The 26,830-nt window shown below is 32.0% G+C and overlaps 2 protein-coding genes across 2 annotated transcripts in view; one reads left to right on the forward strand and one right to left on the reverse strand.

The window, feature by feature from the left end:
• Positions 1 to 5,517, reverse strand: part of LOC132743498 (myotubularin-related protein 13-like) — a 69,653-nt gene extending 64,136 nt beyond the window's left edge. Inside the window, 1 exon segment of the mRNA XM_060732022.1 lies at positions 5,363 to 5,517. Coding sequence (XP_060588005.1) covers positions 5,363 to 5,417 — 55 coding nt within the window. The 5' untranslated portion in view covers positions 5,418 to 5,517.
• A 6,299-nt stretch (positions 5,518 to 11,816) lies between these two features.
• LOC132743499 (rho guanine nucleotide exchange factor 39-like) lies at positions 11,817 to 26,830 on the forward strand. Its single transcript, XM_060732023.1, has 13 exons — positions 11,817 to 11,922; positions 15,216 to 15,413; positions 16,157 to 16,350; positions 16,887 to 17,102; positions 17,792 to 17,907; positions 18,555 to 18,625; positions 19,533 to 19,696; positions 21,388 to 21,579; positions 22,026 to 22,114; positions 22,329 to 22,440; positions 24,698 to 24,832; positions 25,120 to 25,508; positions 25,853 to 26,830. Exons 2-13 carry the CDS (start codon positions 15,386 to 15,388, stop codon positions 25,938 to 25,940), a joined length of 1,794 nt encoding a protein of 597 aa, XP_060588006.1. The 5' UTR covers positions 11,817 to 11,922; positions 15,216 to 15,385; the 3' UTR covers positions 25,941 to 26,830.

Genomic DNA, 26,830 nt, shown 5'->3' on the forward strand with positions numbered 1-26,830 from the left:
GTTACATTTTTTAAATTAATATAATCTACCTAAAATTTCTCTTTTTTTTTGTTTGGTTGGAGTTTGAACACTGTTACAGACAGTCATAATGTATTATAATATACCATTCAAGCTTAACTTACTGGTAAACGAAAAAATCAAGATACAGCTCTGTCAGGGCTGTCATTGTGTATAATTGCGTCCTGTGATATTGATAAATCAACCATATATATATTCAACATTCAATAGATTCACAATTTAGAATAAAGATACATTTTGAAACCCACTTCTCCTACAATGTATCTAATGCAAATATCTCTCAATTTTTGTCTGATGAGATGTCACTTATGCAATTTTTCTACGCTAGATTGAACTATGAAATTAATTTTCAGACGTCAGTGATGCATAACAAGGAAACATAATTTCAATCTAGAGCAATGCTGCTTATGCAATGAAACTGGTACTTTTGTTAAAGTCCAAAATATTGTCTTTTTACCTCTTGACAGTAGATAAAGTCAACATTTCATTTTTAAGTCAAAAATAGGTTGATAATCAGAATCAATCATTTATTTTTACATTTGATATGCTTTATCTATTCTTTATTGATAATTGACATTTTCGAAAACCTTGGTAAATACTGTTTTCTGGTATGTTACCAATTTAGCTCTGGGGAATTATACCAAATGAAGTACACAATTACATGATATTTCTATTTTTCTATCACTAGTTCACCGTTTAAGGTGAAAAAATGATATGTTTGAAAATCATCAATATTCCTTTAATATATATTGCAAATTTTTCAAAAAAATAAATAGTTAATAATAAATATTTATAAAATTATAACTGTCGTGGTGGCATCTTCCATAATAAATAGAGATATTTTCTGCTTAAATTTGTGTATTTACTTTATTTTTTGTATGGAATTATTCATTGAATGATATTTAATTATTTTCTTACAAAGAAATAACTATTTTATTTCACTTTAATTAAAAATAGGCCAAAAACATAGAGTTTGTTGATACACTCCATTAGGTGAATTCCTCAGAGCTATGTACAGAAAGTACCGAAAATGGGCATTTAGCTAGGTTTTCAAATTCGTGAATTCAACAATTTTTTCAAAAAAAAAATCCCAAGTCAGTAGCATGTGTTCAAGACAATTCTAACTTCCTTCCGGAAGTTTTAAATAATAGTAAAAAGAACATTTTGACTTTGTGGCAGTTTTAGTAATAAAAAGTTTTGGTCAACATAAACAAATTTAAAAGATTACCAAATTAAAAAATATCTTCTTTCCTTCTACAGATTATTTCGTTTAACTTATTTATAATCAGTGCCATTAGGTTGATTACTTGTTCAAGTTGCTTTGGCTTGCCCGGCTATAGACTACACGTGTATATTTAAAAGAAAATCAAATAAAAAACAATTAAAAAAATATATAGAATTCTATACCTATTAATGAAATTTTCAGTGTCAGTTCTAGTCGGGCGCCGCCATTTACAATGAAACTCAATGATAATAGACGGGGTATTCCGATAACGGAACAAATCTCAACTTTTCGGATAAATGATAATCGTCGAGTGTTCCGAGTGAAAACGGAAGCGGTGCATGTAATACCTAATGACACCTTTAAAACGGAAAGAATGAAAGGAATTTTTAACGACTTCCCCGTTCATAGGCTTTGCTAGTCCAATATATTAGACATTACAGGCTTGTTATAGTTTTTGTCGGTCAAGCCTGACGTCTAATAGTTATTGCTCAAAAATGCATAGCATCATAAAAAATTCCAAAAATGTCTATTGTCCTGCCTTGCAAGCTTTATTCAAAAGATTATCATATTTTCTTTCAATTTCATGCTCAATCATACACAAAAACTGTCAAACGATGTACTTATCAATTTAAAATAAAATATAAACATCAATCTGTTTTTGTCTATCAGCCATACTGGTTAAACAAGGTGCTTTACAGATTGATTCCAAATTTTTGAACGGAAAAATATATTCAAACACACTGATGGTGCATGGGCAATTATTTCGTTAAAAAAATATTCCGTTAGATTGTTCTGACTCAGTTAAACGCTTGCATTTGAATTAGCCAATCAGATTTCGCGCACTTTACGGCCGCCATTTGTTTATCGGCTGTAAAAGGAATTGAAATACATGAGAGGATTTAATCATGATTTTTCAGATGTGACAGTTTAATTATTTTGACAAAAGGTATTTATTTTTTAGTTTTGTTCATAAAAAGGTCAAAAAATATGTAAATACACGCTGTCTTCATTGTTTTTCGTTCCGCCAGGGCTCATCCGGAAGAGCGCTTCAGGCGAAAACTTCGCCGTGTATATTCCAATTTCGCCTCTTCCGATTGATCAAAGAGAAGTCAACATCGCCGATAAAATCTTATTTCCCAAATAGTAATTACTTAGCGATGTAAAGAGCAGAGATTGTATTCGCCCATATGACGACCGCTAATTATCATTATCCAATCAGAGCGTCGCTTTGTACTACCCTTCACCTGTAAGCGAAGCGATAGACCGCCTACTCTAAACAATAAATAATGAGAGCATCGGCCCGAAACGGTTTAATTGTGTGATAGTTTTGCGAGTTTAATACGGGATTTGGCAATAATTTTGCATTGTTTTTTCCCCGATTATCTAAACACGTGCAATCTTCCCTTATTGATATACACGATGCACTTCGATGGTAGGTTTTTAACCCGAGTAAAGTCGATGTGCAATGGATTTTTCACGGCTATCACAAAACTGTTAGTCAATCAAAAATAATCAATTTCATTAATGATCAGCGACCGGATTAAAAACTTAATCATAGTTTTGAATGATTTCAGTCTGTTAATATCGTTTTTTACTGTAAAATTGTTATGTCGCTCACGCCATGGCTACAAGGCGAATGCCGAAACCGAGCAGTAAGAAAGTTACTGATTCTGATAGTTACACTCGAAAATTTAAGAAAGCCATGCAATTGGTATTTTGTAGACAGTGGGGGTGTTAGGCATTGTTCTCTTTGTAGAAATGCCAAATTTGACACAGTTTACGCACGTGGGCAAGACATCCCGGCTAAACTACATATCGGTTGTATATCATGTAACGTATATAACAACAAAATTTGTCAGGAAAGAAGTGTTCTTACTGTTTCAATATATATTTGTTTTAATGTCGTAAATATGACGCTCAGATTAAGAATTATCAATATTGTGAATTTTAAAAAGCATTATTTATAAAGATATTACCTAATTTTATATTTCATGAAAATAAAGGGAGGTAATTAGAAATTAATTTTCTACAATTTCTCAGTCAAATTTTTTATATAAGAAATGAATGTATGTAATTTTCGTATCAAATATAATGTGCACAAATGTTTGCAGTACATATTTTACATATTCTTTGATGTTTGAAAATTGTTTTATAAGCATAATTATATGCATATAAATATGACATTACAACTTTCTGGACTTTCAGCCAGCCAGCATAGCTCAATCGGTTAGAACGTGAGAATTGTAATCTCGACATTGTGGGTTCAATCTCCGAGATTGCCAACTAAAATTACTAAAACAGTCTTTCGGATGGGACTTAAAATCGAAGTCCGGTGTTTGAATAAATAAAGACTTGGCATGCTAAGAACCAGGAGAGGCTTCTGTAATTAGGGCACCTTTCTGTATCTTGCACTATCCCTGACAAATACTCTTCTGGAGGACTCGCCCATATGGGCAACCGGTGACGAGTATAAATAAACGCAAATACACACACACTCTGGACTTTCAAAGAAATTTCTGTTACCAGAACAGAATAGAACAAATATTATTAATCAATATCCAATGTGACATCATCTTCTATTAAAAGTGAGGAAAGTAAAAAATATGGAATTGATTTTATCATCATATTTTCTTACACATTATTATCAACAAATGTACATGAAAATATATAAACACATATTTAGAGAAAGCTTGTAAATAGCTGTTCAATAGATATCAAAAATAATTTTTTATATTCATATTTGCAGCTCAAAAACATTGAGATGCCATTGCCAGATCTACTACTAATTAATCTACTTTTAATTAATACTACTATTAATTAATAAACTGGAGAAATATTATAAGTGATGTTAATTGTGTTTATATTATAATTAAAGGATGTATAGCCATGCATGTTAATGCATACACATTGGGTTGTTTCCCTTCTCCCTAATTATCGCGAGGAAGTCACTTCTCCCTAAAATTTCCCCCCAGGATGAGCCCTGTCCGCCCGATTTTCTGGCGTAACATGCTATGGGTTTTTGAGCAATTTCGATATGACGTTGCTTTGCCCAGAAGCAAAAATATCTCAAAGCGACGTCATATTTATAGGACTAAGGCTTTGCCTAATATCATATTATTATAGTAAGTAATTTGTTGATTATGCTGAAATTCACCAGATTATTTAGCTTGACTAGTAAATTCCAACGAATCCGGGTCAGCTCGGCCCTAAAACGTACTCGGCCCCCGAGTCAGCTCGGCCCTATTCCAACTCGGCACGGGTCAACTCGGCCAACTTTTCAAGTAATAATATTTAGGTTTGTGTTATCACTATTTATTGTAATTATTGTAATTATTTATAATACATGGATTGACAGTTTCCGAACTAGCAGCAGACAGGCTTTCTTATCAGTAGAATAGTGAGTAAAGATAACCGATTTCGTATCTCACTGTATTTCTGACAAATACAAACAAAATGCATCTAAGGAAACACATTTTCATTAGATCTATACATTAATTTTATCGAATCTGCAAGACAAATAAATATATTTTTTTTCTAAATACACTTTATTTCCGTAGAAGTAGATCTACAATGTAAAATTATATAATAATAAGATATTTCTCATTATTCATTTACCTTAACAACATGCAAAGCAAAGTTAATACGTTATATATATTTTTGTAAAGTGCCAGTGGGCCGAGTTGACCCGTGCCGAGTTGACCCGTGCCGAGTTGGTATAGGGCCGAGTTGACTCTTTTCCAATTCCAACACCACATAAATTCAATTATTTGGAGTTATAAATTATTTAGGGGAAAAAATATAGCATAGATAAAAAAAATATAGAAATTAGATCTAGCAGACATCATAGATTTATTTTTATGGAGATAATTTGGACATTTCCTGCAAAAATCAAACACAAAACTAAGAATTATCTAGCCAGACAATGCATAGAAAAAATAAGAGGGAGTGTAGTTTTATTTCATATCTTTCTACAAAAAATATAAATTTTGTCTACTCTAAAATAATCTGACAGCTCCAAGCTCCATGTCAGTTTCCAACTGGTTGCACACTCTGGAAAAAATATCTTGACCTGGATGTATGCGTCGGGTTATTGAATATCTGTAAGGACGCATGACTTACTTTCTTTTTCATGATCAAATCCTACAATAACAAAATAGTCAGCCAGCCGCGACATCACAAATAAATCCAAAAGTTAAAGTAATTTTCGGCACTGTCTACGTCGTCGCCATTTTTATTTTTCGACGAGTGACTCATTAGCGAAATTGTCTCCCTTGTTTAGGAACTGGTAACTTTCCGCGAAAAGTCTCGTGTGAGTGCACAGGTAAACTAGTATTGAAATAATTATGTATGCACCCAGTGTTTATTTCATAGCAAAACACTACCTTAATTTTGTTTGTATATTATAGAAATCAATAATTTTAATGATTTATTTGAATGGCTTACAGACAACTCACCCCCCAGACAATTCACCCTAAGCCATTTTTTCCAGACAATTCACCCATCAGACAGTTCACCCCGCATTATTGGAAAAATGACACAGACAATTCACCCCTCATTTTCTTAAATTTAATTTTGATGAAATTCATCTTAAAATTAGATGTTTGCAATAAACAAATTTTGTTGTGTTTCTTTACTAAATTGATATTTATAAAATATTGAGTCATATTTAAATTAATTATTATAATTTATTACTTAAAAATAATATTTGTTACTATGTGTTAATATTTTTACATATTATTTACATACAAACCAGGGCCAAAACACCAAGTTTGGGGAAGGGGCCTTAGCCTTTTTCTTGGGGAAAAAAATGCGTGATTTGGGCATACTTTGGGTAAAGGGGTCTCAAATTTTACACAAACTTTTAACAAGTTCTTCAAAATAGACAAGCAAAATGCACTGGGAAATACAAATAAGGCAGTAAAAGACCTTAATTCAACACCATCATTTAATTTTTTCTAAATTCTATGGGAATTTTTTAAAGACTGGGGAATTTTGAGGATCAAACTGGGAAAAAAAGAGGCTAGTTTGGTTGGGGAAGCAGCCTATATTCGACCTCTACAAAGATAGCTTTTTAGGCTTGCAAACTGTAAAAATTACAAATATATGGACGAATTGTTAAGTGAAGTGATAACTAGTGATTAGATAGATTCCTGGCAGAGACATGTAATATTCCCAAACCCAAATGATACTAATCCCCATTATATGTGCTAATGACATGAAATGACAATCATGCAATATTTCCCAAACATCCCGATTATAGTTTATACTTAAATGACATAAAATTACATTTTGAAATCTTACAATATTCCCAAAAAGAAATGATAAAATGTACTTCTTCTTCATGATATTTTGTTGAAGTGACGATCAAGCAATGATAAAAAAGTGGATGTAGAATAGACAATATGTTTTTCAACACTTTAAGATAATGGATAATTAAACAGTTGTACATGTTTGCATCATATACAATAAAAATATCAAGACTCTTTGAAAAATGATAGATAATATGTCTATGAAAAATGCATACATTATAATAATTATGGGCATTTCCCTCAATATAAACTTGATTTGATTGAATAAAATTATTTTTTTTTTTGTTGTATACATCATGGTATATGTGCTTTTATACAGTTATATTTTGTAAATATGACATAATAAATAAATAAAAATAAATAAATAAATATCTTGACTTTCTTATTCTTTTTTAACCATAAACATGATTATCATTTATGAGGGGTGAATTGTCTTATCTATTTTGGGGGGTGAACTGTCTTGAGGGGTGAGTTGTCTTGCTTTTTTGGGGGGTGAATCGTCTGGGGGGTGAGTTGTCTTGTTACCATTTGAATCACCAGAAATTCAAATTCAAATTATACTTGTTGCATCATTGAAGTTTAACTTTAATCTAGCTCGTGGTATTTTAAATTATTTCTTATTACTTTTAGAAGAGTAATATTAATTTAATAAACAACTTCAAGCATTTTCTCAGTTTGATTTATCATTATTTGTAATCGCATTGTGACACTTCCTATTTAATTTTTGTGGAACTAATTGTACCGGCGTGGTGTGGTTGCAATGTGGGGCTTCATGGGCACCATGTCGCTGCATCACTTCATTTGCGTTTTGGTCGGGAACTTTCATTGTGCGGTTGCATTATGTTGCATTCTAGTCACTCATTTGTAAAGTCATTCATAAGTATCTCTAGTTTTATTTTTGTATCTATCATGCAACTTATTTTGTCTCAAGCTTTATGTACACATCTGTATTATTTTGTTAATGCTCATTTGTTTGTGAAATTTTACTGTTTATAAAACTGATGCCCATATGGGCCTAGTTGAAATAAAAAACTTGAAACTTGAAAATTAAATTATTTATCAGAAATACTACTCTCCCTTTGGGCCCAGTTTAAGCACACACTTGAGAGTGGTTTATTAAAACAATACCTACTAAAAGAGAAATCATCTCCATGCAGATCCACACATTGGATGTCAAAATTCATTAAGCAACTAGTCCACAAAAGAGACAAGTTCTTCAAAAATATTTGTTTAAAAATATTTTTTGAAAATATTGTAAATAAACTAGATCGGATTCAGTCTTTTTCATCGTCCGAGAACAGACAGTACTTGGTGACTGTTCGTCTGCAGTGCCTACTACATGTAACTCTTGTATGCCCTAAATGTTAATCATAGACCAACTGTTTCCTGCTCTACATCAATCGACTACCTTATTCTGTACTATAATTTCTTAAAAGTCCGACTATTTGCAGATGGCACTACTATGTACCAAAAACATCAACTCCTTCTGCAACTAAACTAAACAACATGGTACTCGGGGAGAAGTTGTGGGACATGAAGTTTGGTCCTTCGAAGTGAAGTGAGATGAAGACATTAATAGAAGGTTTTTGACCTATTTTCCTCATTTAATTCTTTTTACTTAAGCATCAGCATTATGTTGACAATAAATGTTTGTAAAAGTATGTGATACTACCGAACACACGTGCACATTTTAAGGGATTGTCCAAATCGATCTTGAAACATTCTTTATTGTGAGTCTAACACTAAAAAAGTGGTTATTCCTAAAAACAACAACAGACAACAATTAACTCAACTAAGAGTCGCAAGTGAACAAAATCTGTTTCATTTACTGATATACATATATATAATGGTATCTGGATATCAATTGCAAAAAACACGTATCCATCGAGAGCGATGACAACAAAAATGAAATGGTTATAAATTGAAGATTCAATTTATGTTAATGAGACATAATTTGAAGTGGAACATCTCTCACGCACCTTTGTCCCGTTTGAAGAGGTACTATATCCTTAATGCACTCATCGCTATAAGTTGTACACTAAGAAGACGTAAAAGGGAATAGAAGCACGTACGTACAGGTATTTGTCTTCTTGACTGACGTTCAAATCGACACGCTTACATCAATCGATAAACAATGATACGAAAAAGTGGTTGATATGACTTTAATGAAAGTCTTGTATTAAAATACGTACTTCTTGGATGGTAATGAAATATTTACTATCTGGCAGGAACTTAATTATCTTTCTAAATAAAACTTCAAAATTTTGTCTCTTCAAAGTCATTAATCTAAAAAAATGTGGTTTACATTAATCAATAATTTCAATTGAATCTCTTTGTCTCAAAGACTTGAATATTTGACCCTCTTATCAGAAAGAAAAAAAGGCGCCCCGTTTTATGTTTGAAATTAATTAAATTATTAGAATTAGACACGCATCTTATAAGAAGTAATTAATGTTCTTTCAGGAAAACGAGTGTTAATTTTTCAGATTCTGAGTTAGAAAAATTGCAACGGATATAATTTTTTCTGACAGTGAAATTCAAATTTATCACGATCAGCGTTAAAGGGTGAAAAGTATGAATGTCAGAATGTCACTAGCACATATGCCTTGTGTGGACGGAGGGTGTACGAGTGCATAGTATTACACAGGGAGTGCAGCTTAAAAGTTACAGCAGTTTATAAAATTCTTAGTTTGTAAACATTGCTTTAAATTGTTGTGCATTTATTAAGGCATAACAGGCTTACGCCAACAGTTTATCTGACCAGGCACACTTTACTACCGAAATTGCTGCAGGTTATTTACTGGCCATACTTAATCCCACAGTTGCCCTCATGAATCGCCAGGGAGTCTGACATTACGTAAAACTGTCGTCACACAAGACTAAATTGTGTGCAACATTCTTGTTTCTACCATGTTCAAATTATGGCTAGATGGGTATTATTCTAAGGATGGCTTCCTAGGCTGTATTGAGGAATTTGTTTTAAGTATCATATAAGAACTGTTAACAGTTCATTTAATGACATTCATTAGATTTATTGCATAAACCTTATTTTTTCAAATTCATTTTTGATTAAAACAATCATTTACATGAACATATACAAACCATTAGTATATATCGTAAAAAGGATATTTTAGATATTTTTAAGTGTATTATTTAAAAAGATGCATAAAGTTTTCTTCAAACTTTAGAAATTCAACACTGTTTTTTCTTAATCAAATTAAAGAAACGCAACAACAACCCAAAACAACCCTTTATAAAATCGTTAGCTGTCATAATCAATAGATCGCTTTCAATCCCCTTTTACATCTTCCCAGGTTGAAACTAAAAAAAAAATCTTTTGCTATTTTTTAGTATTTTATTTTTTAATACAAAATCTACACAAAATGTCGATTTTTAAACAAAATTATAGGGGAGATCCACAGACTTTTACCGAAAACAAATAAATCTAGTAAAAACCCGGTAATATTTCTATAGAATTCACGTTTAGGGACTTATTGTAATGAAAATATTTAGTAATAGAGGAAACAGAACCTGCAAAAAGCCCTCTTATCCCGGGCAAATTTTGGAGAATTGTTTTGTTCATGGACCGATAGTCCGTTGATTGCAGGCTACGTCCACGTCCCCAGCACTGGCTTTTAAGCAAAATTCAACATTTAAGAACTTGTAAAATTTGAATTTTGAAACATCGCTGATGTGTTTATCGGCGGTAATCATGGAACCCCAATGTGGCAAGTAAGTCCATTTTCGTGAGAAGGGCATATGGTCCCAAAAAAAATGCGTTTGCCCTCTTGAGGAAACAATGGCTGAAACTTAACACTATGAAATTTTGAAAGGGGATGCGACTGATCACAGATAAGCTGTCAAAAGACAAAATCAAAAAGCAGGCAGCATATCCTCAGGGTGGTTAAAAAGTTTTCAAGTGAGGAATACTGGAACCACCCGACTAAAAAACGCTGAAATAGGAAAAAAAGTACCAAAAAACATGCACGCACAACAATTATTTCTTGCCGAACGATCTTTATGGAACAGAATTACTGCATGTATTCCTTGCTTGGTGATATTGGAACATACATTATGCTTGCTTCCATACTTCATTGTGACAATGGAAACCTACCTTTTGCTGATAACATCATGCATAATGATTACTGAATGCACACTCAAATAATTGTAACTTCATGTGTTCCTTTCTGAATCATCTAACTGACATACGTATTTTAATATGCTGTATGTTTAATTGCTACAAAGGAACCCTTCTTTTCCTAGAGTGATGAGAGCGATGGCATACAAATCACAGTTTGCCCAACTCTAAAATACATCGAACATCACGATCATAGGACTTGGCTAAAGCCCAGGGCACCTCACCCCAGACCCAAAGGTGGAGACCTTCAAGACGCGACTGGAAAATAGAGAAAAACAGAATCCCTAAAGAAAGTCCAACACAACACAATTGAAAATGTTGCAGGCTCGGTTTGATTGAGCCTGTTCATGGACAGTACTGGAAAGTGCAAGTTACCGTCCACGCCCCCTAGCACCGGCTTAAGCAGAATTCAACATTTAACACGGAAATGGTGAAATTTTGAATTTAGAAACATCCGCAGATGTGTTCATACGGCGGTTATCATGGAACCTTCAATGTGGCACAGTAGTGCCATTCCATGAAAAGCGGCGTATGGTCCCCAAGTAAAAGAATGCTTTTGCCCTAAACGAGAAAATAATGGGTGGAACTAAATAAAATGGAATTTTGAAAGGGGATCTGAGGTTATGAAGCCTGCATATCACAGATAACACGTCAAAAGACAAATTTAAAAACAGGCAACATATCCTAAGTCGTGATTATGCAAGTATTCAAGTAGGAAATACTGGAACACCCAAGTTGAAAAATGGCCAAATAGAAGAAATTAAAAGTACCACATAACATGTATACACAACAATAATGTCGTGCTGAACGATCTTCAAGGATCGAAAATATAACATCATTAATTAAATGTACGGGGAGACTTTTTTCAGCCGCCACACGGCACAAATAACACGGATGTGACAATAAAATAGAGAAAAACAGAATCCCTAAAATTTATAAAGTTTAAACGTACATCATTTTGCGTGTATTTAACACATCTTTGTACCATAATGCTCCAGAGTGAGCCCAGTACAATATAAGAAGTGAACTTGTCGAGGAAATAATTTTTTGAATTCGGTTAATGGTTCTTTTCGCTTAACAGAAATATTTTCGGTGTTAAATAATTGTTCGCACGAATGCAAACCGGAACTGATTGAAATGTCAAATGGCACAAAATTTGAAAATAATTTTTAAATGTTTTTATGAATCGTCAATTTAATTAGATTTTTAGGGAAAATTTGACGTAGCTTTATGTGAGTTTGACATGTTTGTAACATTTTCGTTTAAAAGTAGTTGTGTCATGCGACAAGAATAGATTAAAACATATTCATAATAGCCACAAGATAAATTATCAGCTTTTTACACAAGAAAGCAAATTAATAATGAATTTATAATTTGTATATATTTTTTTTATAATATTTCACATTAGTGTAAGGTAACCAAGGAATTTCTATATATAGAATAATATGAAATTAGATGCTACCTATGACGCGGATAGTCTAGTCCTATAAGATAAGACGTTTCCGTGAGTTATGTACACCTGTAAGTAGCCTGGGATTCAGGCGTTGATATTTTTTGCTTATTCATAACATACGCTCTATTTCAATCTCAATTGTCATAGATAACACAACATCTCTGGTTTTGATAGTATCAAAGATTTCAATATGTAGGCCTAATTTGTTGGTCACGTGCTTAGTTACACTAAGTAATATGAAATATTATAAAAAACCCTGCAGGTTTCCCATGTAATTATCGACTAATGATAATCCTATTAATAGACCGATTAGCACGTGACCAACAAATTACATTTCGAAATCGAGGCGAAATGATGAATGTTGAAAATTTGACACCATTTGCTATTAAAAATTGCATCCAGCACAATTATCTGATGCTCACAAACTTTATCCACTTTAACTAATCAAACCTGTTGATTAAATTCACTGATCATGCAATTCACGAATTCGAAAACCTAGCTAAACGCCGTTTTCTGGTACTTTCTGTACATATCTCTGGGGAATTCACTTAATGGAGTGTAATAGCTAACCCGATGTTTTCGGTCTTTTTTTAAATTAAATTGAAATAAAACAGTTATTTCTTTATAAGAAGTAATTAAATATCATTGTTTGAATAATTCCATACAAAAAATAAAGTAAATACACAAGTATACGCAGAAAATAACCTTATTTATTATGGAAGATTCCACTATGTCTGTAAAAATTTAATTTTATTGATTTTCATTATAAACAATTTACTTTTTTGAAAAATTTGCAATAGATATTAAAGGAATATTGATAATTTTCAAGTACATCAACTTTTTTTCACCTTAAACCAGAGCAACAGATAAGGTGCGTATTTGCGAAGTTACACAATTAATTTTATAAAATACGCAATTGATTTTTTTAGAGTGCGTATCAAAACCCATTTAAATAAATAAAATACCAATTGTCTTCAAAACCCACGCTTATTGTCATTTTCATCACTGCAAAATACGCTGGTAGTTTTGGACAAATTATATGAATATGCAACCTATCCGAATATCTCCAAATCAAATGCTAACTAATTGACGGTCTCCAGTCTTCGACAGTCCCCGGTTTCCAAAGACCGGCGATGCCATATCAATAAAGCAAGAGACATTCCGGCGATCATGTAAATAATAATAATAAAAAACATAATCTGAAAATATTAAAACTAGAAATTTTCTGGAACCAAACAGTATGTTTGTTTCAGAAGTAAACTTAATAAACCATGGGCTGAAAAGTAGACACTTTACTAATTTTTTTTGTCTTTGACCAGGTATTTAAAGGAAATGAACACGGAATCATGAACACATTAAGAGCATAATTGCACTTAGGATATTTTTATTTGAAAAAGATAAATAGAGTCTAGTAAAATACTTACCGTATTGTTTCCATTTGTCGCCCCCGGGGCGTTGCAAAAACGGAAACGGGGGGCGTTAATTGGAAGCACATTTGCATAAAATGAAAATTAATTTTATGATTAAAAATATCTAAAAATCTCCCAACTATTTTCGTCCTATAAACCCCTTGTTCACGTACGATAAATAAGCAGCACAAAATTATTGTAGACAATACGGTAGTCCGCTGACCGAGATAAACTTTGTCAAGTATTGATTTTTCCTGCTCTGGCGGGAAATTATGAAATTATGACGTAACACACATCAGTTTACCTGTGTGTAAAACACTTGATTTAATGATTTAATCAATACACAATGGAAGGTTGCACTTCTAAGAAAACGTACATGAATGCATTCAAACTGGAAGTTGAATGTTACTTGGAAGTTACAACAGTTAGTTTTTTTCTGTTTATTTTTTTAAATACACTTCGGATATTAAAATTTTCAAGTCCGGTAAGAATTTTTTTTTCATTTTTCACCCAGGGGGCGCTAATTAGAAGGGGGCTATTAATAGAAACAATACGGTAGTACAAAATATGATGGATTATTTATCAGTTAAAAAAATACTTAGTACAAAATATGATGGATTATTTATCAGTTAAAACTGGTAGATTTACAAAACTGTTATAAAATGACATACTTGTATTTATTAAATACCCTATTCCAGAGGAAATGATGGAGTTATACCCAATTCACTTTCAAAGCTTATCTGTTGCTCTGTTAAACGGTAAAATAATGATAGAAATATCATGTAACTGTGTTATGTACTTCATTTGGTGTAATTCCCCAGAGCTAAATTTGTAACGTAACGGAAAACGGTGTTTAGCTAGGTTTTCGAAAAGGTCAATAAACTTTGTCAACAAGTGTTAGTTTTTAATCGGAAATGGTGTTTTGAAAGTGAGGCTCCGTAACTGTTCGTTGAGCTTCTGATCACTTAGTGGAAATTCCGTTCCTATTTTTAGAAACTAGTTTGTTGTTGCATGAGTTATCGTTTTTTAAATAACACCCGTAATTTTTGGGGTGAATACTTGGTGGCACTTCAATCGAAAATTGTAATTTGTATTTCCCCAGGCTGTTGATTTGCCGAACAGAAGCACATAAAAAAACGACAGACTGGTACCCGGCTAACCTGTATGTAGTACTAACGGAAACGTTTTATGTTATAGGACTAGCGGATAGTCCAACTAATTGTACTGCGCGACAAGATATAGTGCTATTTTTGTGTCTGGGCAATATCTCGCCTGCTGTTACAAGTTCAAACTGCTATGAAACTATGAAAAATGCTTCAATACTGATTAAACTTGGCACAAATGTTGACTGGAACATAGCCTCTGTAACAGCATGCTCAATCTTAAATTTCCTGTAACATTGGCAACGGGGGCACATATCAAAATTGCCAAAAATCACTTTTTTGCATTGTTTTTTTTCCCATCAAAACTGATTTCAATGGGCTGCAACTTCTCAATAGATTGAGATAGAGTCAAAGGCTTTTCAGCGTTGGTTACATGTTACCTTACGATTTTTTTGGGGATTTAATATTTTGTATTATTCTGTCGCTATTGAAACCATAATGTTCAACTGTTTATAAAATTGTATTTCTTGTTTAATCTCTTCATTGAATATTCATTTCAGTATTATCCTGAAGCCATATTTGTGTTTACTGAAGAATATAAACTAACCTAGTGTTACGAATAAAATTGAGACAGTCAGTTGCAGCAACCTGAAGACAGAGATTGTAGATGATCCACATTTATATGAATTTGAAACATCATACTGTCTAAGATTTTCCTCAGATTCTCAAAATGTTAACCACTAGGACCAGGTTAAAAGGTAAACACCATTGTCTTATTTTTCAGTTAAATTTAGAATTTATTTTCTTCATATGAACTTATTTCTAATGTTTTATTTGCCCACTTTTATTTCACTTGGACATTGTAAAGGTCATAATGATATAATGACTTTAGCTGTACTGACAGAGGGAGAACACAAGTGTCCCCTGTATTCAGTCACGAGCAGGCAACTGCGTAGAACCATCTACTTCTTTTAAGTAATTTAGCTCTTGCACATCCGTGAATTTTGTAGTCCATGGCAGGATCATATCCACTTAGTTGAGGGACATGTGATTCAAATTCAGTGATATAATACCCCTTGCTCACAAAGGCCCCAAATTTTATGCTACTTTCCTTCAGTGTTGTATACATTAGGTTGTGCAAAATCACATATAATTTTAAAATTCTTTGCTCTTTGTTACAGAGTTTCAGATAAAACATATAAATGATAAAACTAACTAATAGTCACACATCATGAGGCATTTTTTAATTTCATGTTTTGTTTATAGTGGGTAAGGTTATATATTGGGATTTGTTATTTTCCCCATAAGTACATGTAGTAGCTGATTTCACTACATGGGGGAAATTTCCAAAGTTGCTGGACTATTGCACACAGTCATGGGAAAAAACACTGGTCACATAAACTAAATATAAATGGATCATTTTATAAAAATTCATTTATTGTTATACAAATAAATATTATATTATTTTTAGAGGTAATAACTAATAAACGCTATATTTCAGTATTATCAGAGATAGCAGAAGAAAGAGAAGACTCTTTTGCGTCGGATAGTAATCCTGGGACACCAATACATGTTGTCAGGGCAGATAGTGTAGGAAATGATGAAGAAAGGAGGGAAAAACGCAGAAAGAGAATAACTGAGGAGCTGTTTGAAACAGAGAAAACCTACATACACCATCTAGAATTAGCTTATAAGGTATATAATGCAAAGAATTAGATGTAAAAAATCAGATTCAAGTACTGCTTACTGGTATTCCTGTTCATGTTCAATGTTAAATATTTTTAAGAATTTTCTTTTACATTCAGCAACTTCATTGTACACCTTAACTCAACAGTAACATTTGAAGGTGTGGTAACATTATATATATCATTGTAATTCATTGATAATCTGGATGTATTGTAATTTTTAAGTTGGATATTGTTGATTCTTGAACTTTTTATGTAGAAAGTGGAACGTTGTTCAAGCCAATGCTAGGGACAGACTTGGAGAGACATTACACTTTTTACTGTCCTCGACAGTCTCACAGAAACTGATTCTGCAATTAATTTGTTTTTATTGCTTTTATATGTTCTTCTTTTTCACAGGGTCTTTATATTAAATAATTTGATTACACATAGTTTGATGATTTTGTAATGAAATTTCTTGCAAAGAAAGTATGAGACACTTTTACAGACTTTCTCTTTGTTGTTTAAAATGGAATCCTTAAGATATTTAGTATATTTTTCTTCCAGTTCTTTGAATTTCCACTGAGATTTAACTGTTTGATATCAGAGAGGGCACATTCACAGCTCTTCAGTAACCTGGAGCAGATTAAAGAAGTGAATACGAAGCTCCTAGAGTACATGGAGCAAACAACTGTAGGAACAGCATTCAAATTTCTTGGTCCTTTCTTGAAGTTGTATTCAATGTATGCAAATAATCATCAACAAGCCATATCAACATTGCAGGTAATTTACCATGTACATTTACATTGTATGAAGTATTTCACTAACACTGTCTGAAAACATGTGTAAGGTGAATGAGCAGCTTATCATTGTTAATGTATTTGTTTGTTCCTTGAAAAAAATATGATCAAAGATATTTAATTTAGAGGAAAATCTATTACTATCAGTATCTATAATCTGTCAGTTAATTATTACTATTACAATTTGAAATAATGTTTGTTGAATCTGTATATAGTAACTTAATTTGTACACTGTACAGTACATCTCAACTCCACTCTTCTAAGTTAGATTTTATGCAGCATTGCATATTATTGTCACCTTAGTGCAGTAACATGTTAACTTCAATAAAGTAAATAAGGGGTTAACCCATTATTGCACTAAGATGTGTGATAAATGATTAAAGTAAAACATTCCTAGTCTGTGTAATAACTAGAAAAGCTCAAGAAAATACCCATTTTAAAGGTTTTTGAATGATTTGCTTTCTGTTACTTATAACATTTACAGTGATGAAGTCAGTCCCATGAAAATCAGTGGGAAAATATTGTCAGTTTGAATTGTGACTATTGACTCGCACCACACAATTGGTGAAAGGTTACTAATTTGTCTGTTGTTAATCGTTAAGGTTAGTATTTGAAATTATAATGGTAAATGTTGTTACTTTGTCTCTGCATTATGACTTTATTTGTTCACAGGAAAGTTTGAAGGATGAAAAGTTTGCTGAGTTTATCAGGGATCAGGAAGACAGACCAGAAGTTATGGGGTTAAAAGTAGGAGCTCTGTTGATAACACCTGTACAAAGAATACCTAGGTAAATCTATTTACAATGCGGGTCTTTTAATTCCGGTCTAATTTGCTGGTGTACGTCCATTGTCCTGAAAAATTCCTACTAGCAATTACTTAAGTATACATTACTTTCTTGTTAAACCTACCTTGCTTGTTTTAAGTTTCATATATATATATAATAGCCTCAACAATAGCGCTACATCTAGTAAGTAGATAAAATTCACATAAAATGGGGCTATCTTATGTGTTTCTTTATGTGGAAGTTGTATTGGAATATAATTGATGTCATGAGAGTCTGACAGGCGTAGCTTGGTTTTAATTCATGTAAATGCCTAAAATATGGGGATTGTGGTGTATGCACACACAAGAATTTATTTTGGTCTGTAAATACAAAGCCGACAGAAAGCTGGCTGAAGAGCCTAGTGTGATTTGATATAGTTAAATTCATGCAAGCCAAACTTAAGTACAGATATAGGTTCTGTATAGTCAACCATTCTGTAATGACATCACATCACATCAGCAATGTCATAATGGGTCAGATTCATATACTGTCAATTTATACAATGCCAGTTTTCTTTATTTCTGGTCATGTTTATGGATGGTATGCAATCATTCTATAATGCAAAAAATGTGTGTATTTTTATAACAGAGTAAATATTCCATGTTTTATAGGTATAAGCTGCTGTTAGAAGACCTTTTAGAAAATACAAACCAGGAGCACCATGATTATACCATGTTAAAAGGTAATTTAACAACTTTGTCAACAGGAAATTTCTTTTGCTAGCTGATTTTATTGCTATGGTAATGCATAAAAATTCTATTACAAGATGTAAGAATTGGTATACATCTTTTGTTTGTTTGTTTCACATTACGCACAAAATTTCTGTTTTTGTTTTAAATTCTTTGTTGCCAGTTCAACTGCTGTTTTCACTAATATTAATAATATTTATTTTGCCATCTGGTTTTATTGATGTACTGTACATGAAATTTCTATTGCCAAATGTTATTATCATATACATGATTTGTGTCTCCAGCAAGTTTTATGGTACACATTAAATTTCTCTTACCAGTTGATTTCCATTATGTGCATTTTTGTACATAGAATATTTCTGTTGCCAGCTGTTTGTTGCTTTACATAAAACCATAAAATTTGTTCAAAATTTTGTAAGAAATGTAAAAGCAACTTTTGTCAACTTGAATATACAATTATGTGCTAGGGAAATATGACTTGAGACATAATATAAAGATTTTTAGAGACAAGCAACTGGAGATAAGTGCTGCTTTATCTTTTTGTTCAACGAGACAGATGTCTTGCCATTTTGTCATGTTGATCGTTTTAAAATGATGTCTTTTTTGTCTGTAGTGAACAATGTAAATCAGAGAAATACAAGCCAAGTGGCATAAGATTTTAGCATTGCATTTGTGGTTTTTTTTAATGGTCTTAACATAATGTTATGAACATTGGTCAATGTAAAATTTAATAAAAAAAAAAAACATCATTGATGTATGATTTAAACAGTACACTTATTGATCATTGAGCTGTCTAACGAATGCCAACATAAGACTGTTTATCTAGCCAGAAGTTGCTTGACCCTTTACATTTTGTCCCAGATATATAATAATACAAACTTTCAATTACTTGATTTACAGAGGCAGCAAAGCAGGTTGGAGAGATAGCTAGGCACATCAATGAACATGTTAGACAGAATGAAAACTTTCAGAAAATGTTGTCCATACATAACAGCTTTGATAACTCAGCACCAAAAATACTCGCTCCTGGACGCGTCTTCATCAAGGAGGGCAAACTTAACAAGGTAGTTTTGGTGTAGATCTATAAGCGTTATAAGTTATATCTGATGTGATAAACACATGGGTGTAAGTTTTCCGGCATGTGCCGGAAGTTCCGGTTTTTCACGTGCCGGAGGGATCATTTTTGCAAATCACGAAAATCCGTTGAGATATTTGGAGGGGTATTGTGCGGGTCTACTCTTTCAACCTGAGAAGTACCACCGATCAGAAGTTCATAATCGAGAATGCTATATAACAAACAGACGCTTACGGTTGTTCTCGAAGCGTCAAAAGTAAACTTTCGCGGAAACTGCCGATAAATTCCGAAGATATACGAGATGTTTACGAAAACATGTATTATAAATCCCGGCATGCAATTTTATCCGTGAATTTATTACAACGATTTAGATTGGCGCGCTTATTATAATCATCCAATGAAAAAGCAGCTTTGTTATCGATTTGGCAATAGAGTAATATGTAAACAGAAAGTGATAGTCAAAATGAAGTTTCTACACGAAGGATTTAATACAAAAGATATCGAGAAGACCACAAAAAATAAATGGAGATGGGAATGGTTGTCTGAATGTGATCGAAACGGGGATGACTACGGAAACTGGCTGAAAAAGCCAGACGTTCCCGGCGTAGCTTTCTGCACTGTATATGTATATGTAGAAAAACTATCAAGTATGGATCCAGCGAAAAAAAAAAAGAATTAAAAGGCATGAAGACAATCCAAATCATTATTATATAGTAGCCATTGGAGACTTAAAATTGAATGTGTTGTTTTATTCATATTCATTATCAAATGTCACTATGTTTGATTTTGTGTGCATGCTTTCTTTGTAGAAAGTTAATGTCTTCAGGTTTGGAATGACTTTGATGGTTAAGCTTAAATATTTTTGTTAGTAGATAATACATGTAGTCACTCAGCCTATTTTTTTTTTGTATATTCTTCATCCTTTACTAAGTTGTATTTTATTTATTTAATTTCATTTTTTTTTACAAGATGGGAAATAAAGTTGTACTTTATAATTTTTCTTTGTGTCATCATCATGTCAGCTATAAGAATAAACTTATATAGATCTACTTCTGATATTCAGGGAATTGCATTTTAGGCCTTCAAATGTGCTATTATGCAGGAGCTTCCAGGGGCCTCCGGCCCCCTGGACACCTGGCCGGCCATTGCCCTGGACCCACTGCCCCCAACAAAAAGTTCAGGTTTTTCAAAATTTTTAACTTGCACCCATGTATACAATAACTCTGAAATCTATATATGTATTGTGCAATGGTATTGCTTTAAAATTTATGGGGTCATAATTGAAGAGAAAGATTTATATACAAATTATACAAAAACAGAATTAAAGTTTCCTTTACAAAATAGTGAAAATACACATGTATGTTGTACTTTTGTTCCAAACTTTGTTTCTTTTAGAAATCTGTTTATGTATCTTATGTCTTGCAGCAGTATTAATTTGATTTCTATTCCAGGACACCATTTACATGTACCCATATTTTATTTAACATTATGCATTTATTCAATTCTGTTACTGTATCTCATATCTTTAAGCCACTGAGAACTTCTACAAAAACTCATAAGCATGTTTATTTGCAAAACTATTAGATTCATTTTGATATCTTTGTTTAAGATATATAAACAAACATTTTATGCATATAGTATCCAAAGAGTAAAATCATTTCTGTGTTGTATATTATACAGATATCGAGACGAGGGAAGTCTCAGGAACGTATGTTTTTCCTGTTTTCTGATATGATTATCTATGGCAAACCAAAGTTGTTAGACAGTGGTAACAACTCCTACTCATGTTGCTGTGTACTGCCACTCCGGCACTGTCAAGTGGAGAAAGTACTAGGAACCGTACAACGCTCAGATGGAGGTGGCATGTTCAGGGTAGATAACACTTTGATAATTTTGAAGATCGATATTACTTTATGCTCTAAGAAAAAATGTCATTATGTCATCATAATTATACTTCTGTATGAAGGTTAAGATTTGGTTTGGTGCTTTTAAACATATGCTTGAATAATGAAAATTTTATTTCAAAATGTAAAAACCTTTTTCACTGTCTTATGTATTATTTCTGTAAAGAAGAAAAGCTATGAAAAGATAAAGGGAAAAAATAGGCATTTTTTACTTAACAAATTTAATGCCAACTTGTTTGCCTTCTAGAGTGACTCATTAAGGGTAGTTACTGTTCCAGGGAGAAAAATCCCGGTAGCATGGTAGCATTTGTTTAATATATGATAAGTTTTAATATTAAAAGTTTATAAGTTTTTATAGATTTGAATACTAGATGTAAAGTGAATACTTCATTATGTTCCATTATGTTATCATAGATCAACTGTAAAGAGGAGAGTTTGTTATTGTACTGTAATGATCCAGATGAGGCCCAGTCCTGGGTAGAAGATATTGATTCTGCAACGAGGTTAGTCTCCAGGGGTTTTAATTGTTTTCAGATTAGCCTTAATATGTATATGATACAAGGTTTCTGTTTTTCTTTAAACATTTCTGTAGTGTTATGATTATACACGCATACCTGATTACATAGATATATGCATAATAACCTTTGAAATGACCTGTCTGTGACAAATAAAATATAACAAATTAAACATGAACATTCATTTTGTGTATTGTTGCAGAAAATTGAATGTGAATAGGCAGACCTTGAGGAAGCCCAGCAGTCAAAATGTCCCAGTGAGGGGAAAGTCTTTACTCAAAATGAGATTGAGGGAGAGAAAACAAGATTTAAAGGTATTATTTATTAGCTCGACTATTCGAAGAATATGAGAGCTATTGTAGTCGCCCCGGCGTCGGCGTCAGCGTCCGCGTCGGCGTCTGCGTTGGTTAAAGTTTTTTGTAAAGTCAAATATCTCAATTATTACTTGAGATATTCAATTGAAACTTACAATACTTATTTATAGTAACAAGGTACATCATATTGACAAGTTGGATAACTCTGCCTACAATATTGACAGAATTATGCCCCTTTTTAACTTAGAAATTTTGGTTAAAGTTTTTTGTAAAGTCTAATATCTCAATTATTGCTTGAGATATTCAATTGAAACTTACAATACTTATTTATAGTAACAAGGTACATCAGATTGACAAGTTGGATAACACTGCCTACAATATTGACAGAATTATGCCCCTTTTTAACTTAGAAATTTTGGTTAAAGTTTTTTGTAAAGTCAAATATCTCAATTATTGCTTGAGATATTCAATTGAAACTTACAATACTTATTTATAGTAACAAGGTACATCAGATTGACAAGTTGGATAACTCTGCCTACAATATTGACAGAATTATGCCCCTTTGGAACTTAGAAATTTTGGTTAAAGTTTTTTTGTAAAGTCAAATATCTCAATTATTGCTTGAGATATTCAATTGAAATATAAAATACTTTTTTATAGTAGCAATGTACACCAGTTTGCAAAATTGCATAACTCTGCCTGCAATATTTGCAGAATTATTTGCCCCTTTGAAACTTAGAAATTTTGGTTAAAGGTTAAAGGTCTTCAAAGATATTTACTTGAAACTTTACACATGCACTTAGGGTCATAATTGGAGGGTCATAATTGTATGTCACTGACCAAATTCCATAACTCTATCTTGCATTAAGGCTGATTCATATCCCCTTTTCTACTTAGTCTCTTGGTTAATGTTTACATGCAAGTTTTACATATCTCAATATAAACTATTAAAGATATTTATTTAAAACTTCACATCTGCATTTAGGGTCATAATTGTGGGTCACTGACAAAGATCCATAATTCTATCTTGCATTTAGGCTGATTTTTCTCCCCTTTTTCAACTTCATTGTAAAGTTTTGCTTGTAAGCTGTTATCTCAATAACTACTGAAGGGTTTGTGCCGTTTTTGGGACAATTTTATGCATTTATAATAATAAAGCAGTGATTTACTTGATAAAACATCTTAATAACAAGCCTTTGTACCTTTTCTGTCAAATTTATGTATTCATAGGTAATTAGTATTATTATACTCAATAAAACACCCTTGTGACATTACCTTCCAAATAGTCGAGCCAATACTGTATAATTAGACTCTCTCTAAGGCCTATAACATGAATTTATAAAAAAAATTAGCCCTTTTGTGAACTTAAAAAATTTAACATTATCAAGGCTCTTTTACTATCAAGCACTTAGAATAGTCGAGCGTGCTGTCCTACCGACAGCTCTTGTTATTACATATAATCTATATTTAAAAAAAAAAGATCATGATTGTCATAAGTATTTATTTTCATGTCCATGTTATATATGACATATATATATTCATTGCATTGAAGTGGGAGAAATGAAATAACATTGTTAAGTGTCTTTACACTACTTTTCCATTCAACAAAAGTTAGCTTTCTGATAAGAGAGAAAAAAAGTTTACTTTTGATAAGAGAAAAAAAAAGTTAGCCTTTTGATAAGAGAAAAAAACACAGAAGTTAGCCTTTTGATTAGAGAAAAGAAAAACAAAAGTTAGCCTTTTGATAAGAGAGAAAATTATTCATAAATGATGAATGGATGAGAAGATTTAATGGATAAAAGAAAGTGATACTAATTATTTATCAACATACATATTGCTGAATTTGTAAACTGGACTTACCTTGCCATCTATTTTTTAACACTTCACTTAGTTATTTTTTGATGTAACAGGAATAGAATTTTTTTTTAAATTATTTATTTGTACTATTTGATGAATGTATTGATCTTTGTGGAATATTTCAGACCATCAGCTCACACTGTTTTCTTAGTATAATAATGTGCAAAAAGACCTAACAGTCTTGAAACACTTTAACTCAAATATGGCTTACAGTCACAGTAAATATTGATATTTAAGTAAACTCTTGAGTGTTTTGCTTTATCATTATTATATTTTCTGTTTTAAGTGCCCCAGTTTATCTGTGTAAGTTTTAGATCTCATTGGAGCTACTTTTCAGTATAAAAAATTAAGCTATCAGAAGTATCGTGTCTGGTATAACTGATGTTAAAAAATTTTACAGCGAAAACTCAACCCAAAGAGGAAGGCATCTAAAGATGAGAGACAACCTATGAAAGCTTTAGTTGAGAATTGCCTTACACCTCCAAAACGTCAGAGGATTGATGGCCATGTTGATGTGGAAGCTTCTTGTTCTAAAGTAAGCCTTCAAAAATTATTGAACGAAATAATGTTATAACAGATATATTTTATTTTCTCTCAAGATGATGTCCTGTTTATTAGATTAAGAGATATAAACATATAACGGACTGTGATTTTTATCTTAGGTATTTAAGCAATGGCTGAAATTAAATTGTAGTGATAAAAAATAAACAGTGATAAAAATAAACATATATTAAGTAAATACTAGTATTTATGGAAAATACAGTGTAAAATCATTTTTTTTATCTGTTATATGAACTAAAGCTTGAATTTGTATATTTTAAGGCTACATTTGTAGAAGAGAATGAGATATGTCTAGATGACTGGAACCCGGAACAGGCTCAGTATGTAAATAATGATATTGATGACAAGGATGAAAATAGCCAAGACGATTCCAGTGATAATGAAAGTGATGCTGATTTCATTGATGAAAATGCTCCGGTCATTGTAATAGAAAACCCACCGTACAGGGAAGACAATGTCAACAATGGGTTGTGTTTTGACCATGAGTCTGAATTTGATGCGGACAATGTGAATGAAAATGTCAATGGAAGGCATAGAGTAAAATTTAGTTCCGATGTTGTGAAGGGAAATAGTAATTCGTCACAGCCCTGGCATAATACAAAATTTCAAGAAAAGGAGGAACCTTCTTGTTCTACATTACCCATTAGGAGGTATTTGTTAGTTAATTTTTCATGGAATAAAAGTCAATACTATTTTGTAGTGATCACTCTTAATTTGCTGCTTTTAAAACTCGGCTTTTGACTGAAAAGTGGGGCGTAATTTTTACTTTACCAGGTTTTGGTTGCAGGGAGACATTAGGTTTCAGGTTTTGGAGCAACTTTATGTCTAGTATTTCCCATAACATACTGGCATAATCATTGTTGTTTTTTTTTTCAAAATAATTTTTAGTGTTTCAAGTTTTTGATATAGTAAAAAAGTCAAATTACTGGGAGAATTTTGAAAAACAAAAATAACAGTAACTTTGATTCTGATGATACTGTGTTTTCTTTTTCAGGGTTGTTAGGAGAGGAGCAAAAGTAACATCCCGAATAGGTGGAATGATGGACAGTGTCCGCGACCATAAATCTTGTACTATAATATAAATATTATTAATATATATATATAATTTGTATATATATTTTATATATATCACAGATATTTTATACTCATGTACTGGTGCGATGTAACTATACAAAATACTGAGATTTTTTATTTGTATAAGTAAAAATGGACTTAATTTTAACCAAGAATAGGTATATATATACATGTACTAAAAAAGAAGTATTTCACATTTTATCAGCCATTAAATCATGTGCTATACATTGACATTCCAGATTAATAGACATTCATGTAACATTCCAAAAACTACAGCAGTTAGAGCTCTGTATTATATAAAGACGATACCCAAAAGTAAAATGATAATTACTGAAGTATTAATTTATCAACAGATATAGATGGAAGTATAGCATTCTTTTTAAATATTTTCATAGGTCAATTACTGTGGCATTTAGAATTATATTGATATTTTTTCATAATTAAGGTGGTCACATGGAATGGTTAAAAGTATGATAGAAAAATGGTCAAACACATTTGTTTAAGACAATACATATTGTACCATTTTCAAATCTGAATATGATCCCAATATCACGTCACACCATATTATAAGTCAAGTCTGTGGTGAAAGGTTGTAATTTTTCATTTAACTCCAATTATTAATATATAGTCCATCTTGGCCCTCTTGTATTCCAGAAAGTCACTATTTTTTATGCTGTTTTTTATCCTGAGGTTATATAATCTTTTTTAATAGATAATGTATATTATGTGTAGATTCTATATGGATGTAAAATAAACAAAGATGAAAGATCTGCATATATATTTTTTTCATTTAGAATTTTTCATTTTTACATATTTAATGATATTTTATTTAAAACTGTTAATATTTAGTTGTATTGAACAGAAAAGCCAAAAACTCATACACAATTTATATACAGCT

The sequence above is a fragment of the Ruditapes philippinarum genome, unplaced genomic scaffold, assembly GCF_026571515.1.
Source record: "Ruditapes philippinarum isolate M1 unplaced genomic scaffold, ASM2657151v2 ctg258_1_1_1_1, whole genome shotgun sequence".
In the NCBI taxonomy this organism is placed as follows: Eukaryota; Metazoa; Mollusca; class Bivalvia; order Venerida; family Veneridae; genus Ruditapes; species Ruditapes philippinarum.

What these genes read in the sequence shown, in the direction of transcription:
- LOC132743499 (XM_060732023.1), top strand. Translation starts at nt 15,386, where the DNA reads ATGTTAACCACTAGGACCAGGTTAAAAG. An exon ending in CACTAGGACCAGGTTAAAAG is followed by an intron (nt 15,414 to 16,156) that starts GTAAACACCATT and finishes GCTATATTTCAG; the next exon opens with TATTATCAGAGATAGCAGAA. An exon ending in AAGCCATATCAACATTGCAG is followed by an intron (nt 17,103 to 17,791) that starts GTAATTTACCAT and finishes ATTTGTTCACAG; the next exon opens with GAAAGTTTGAAGGATGAAAA.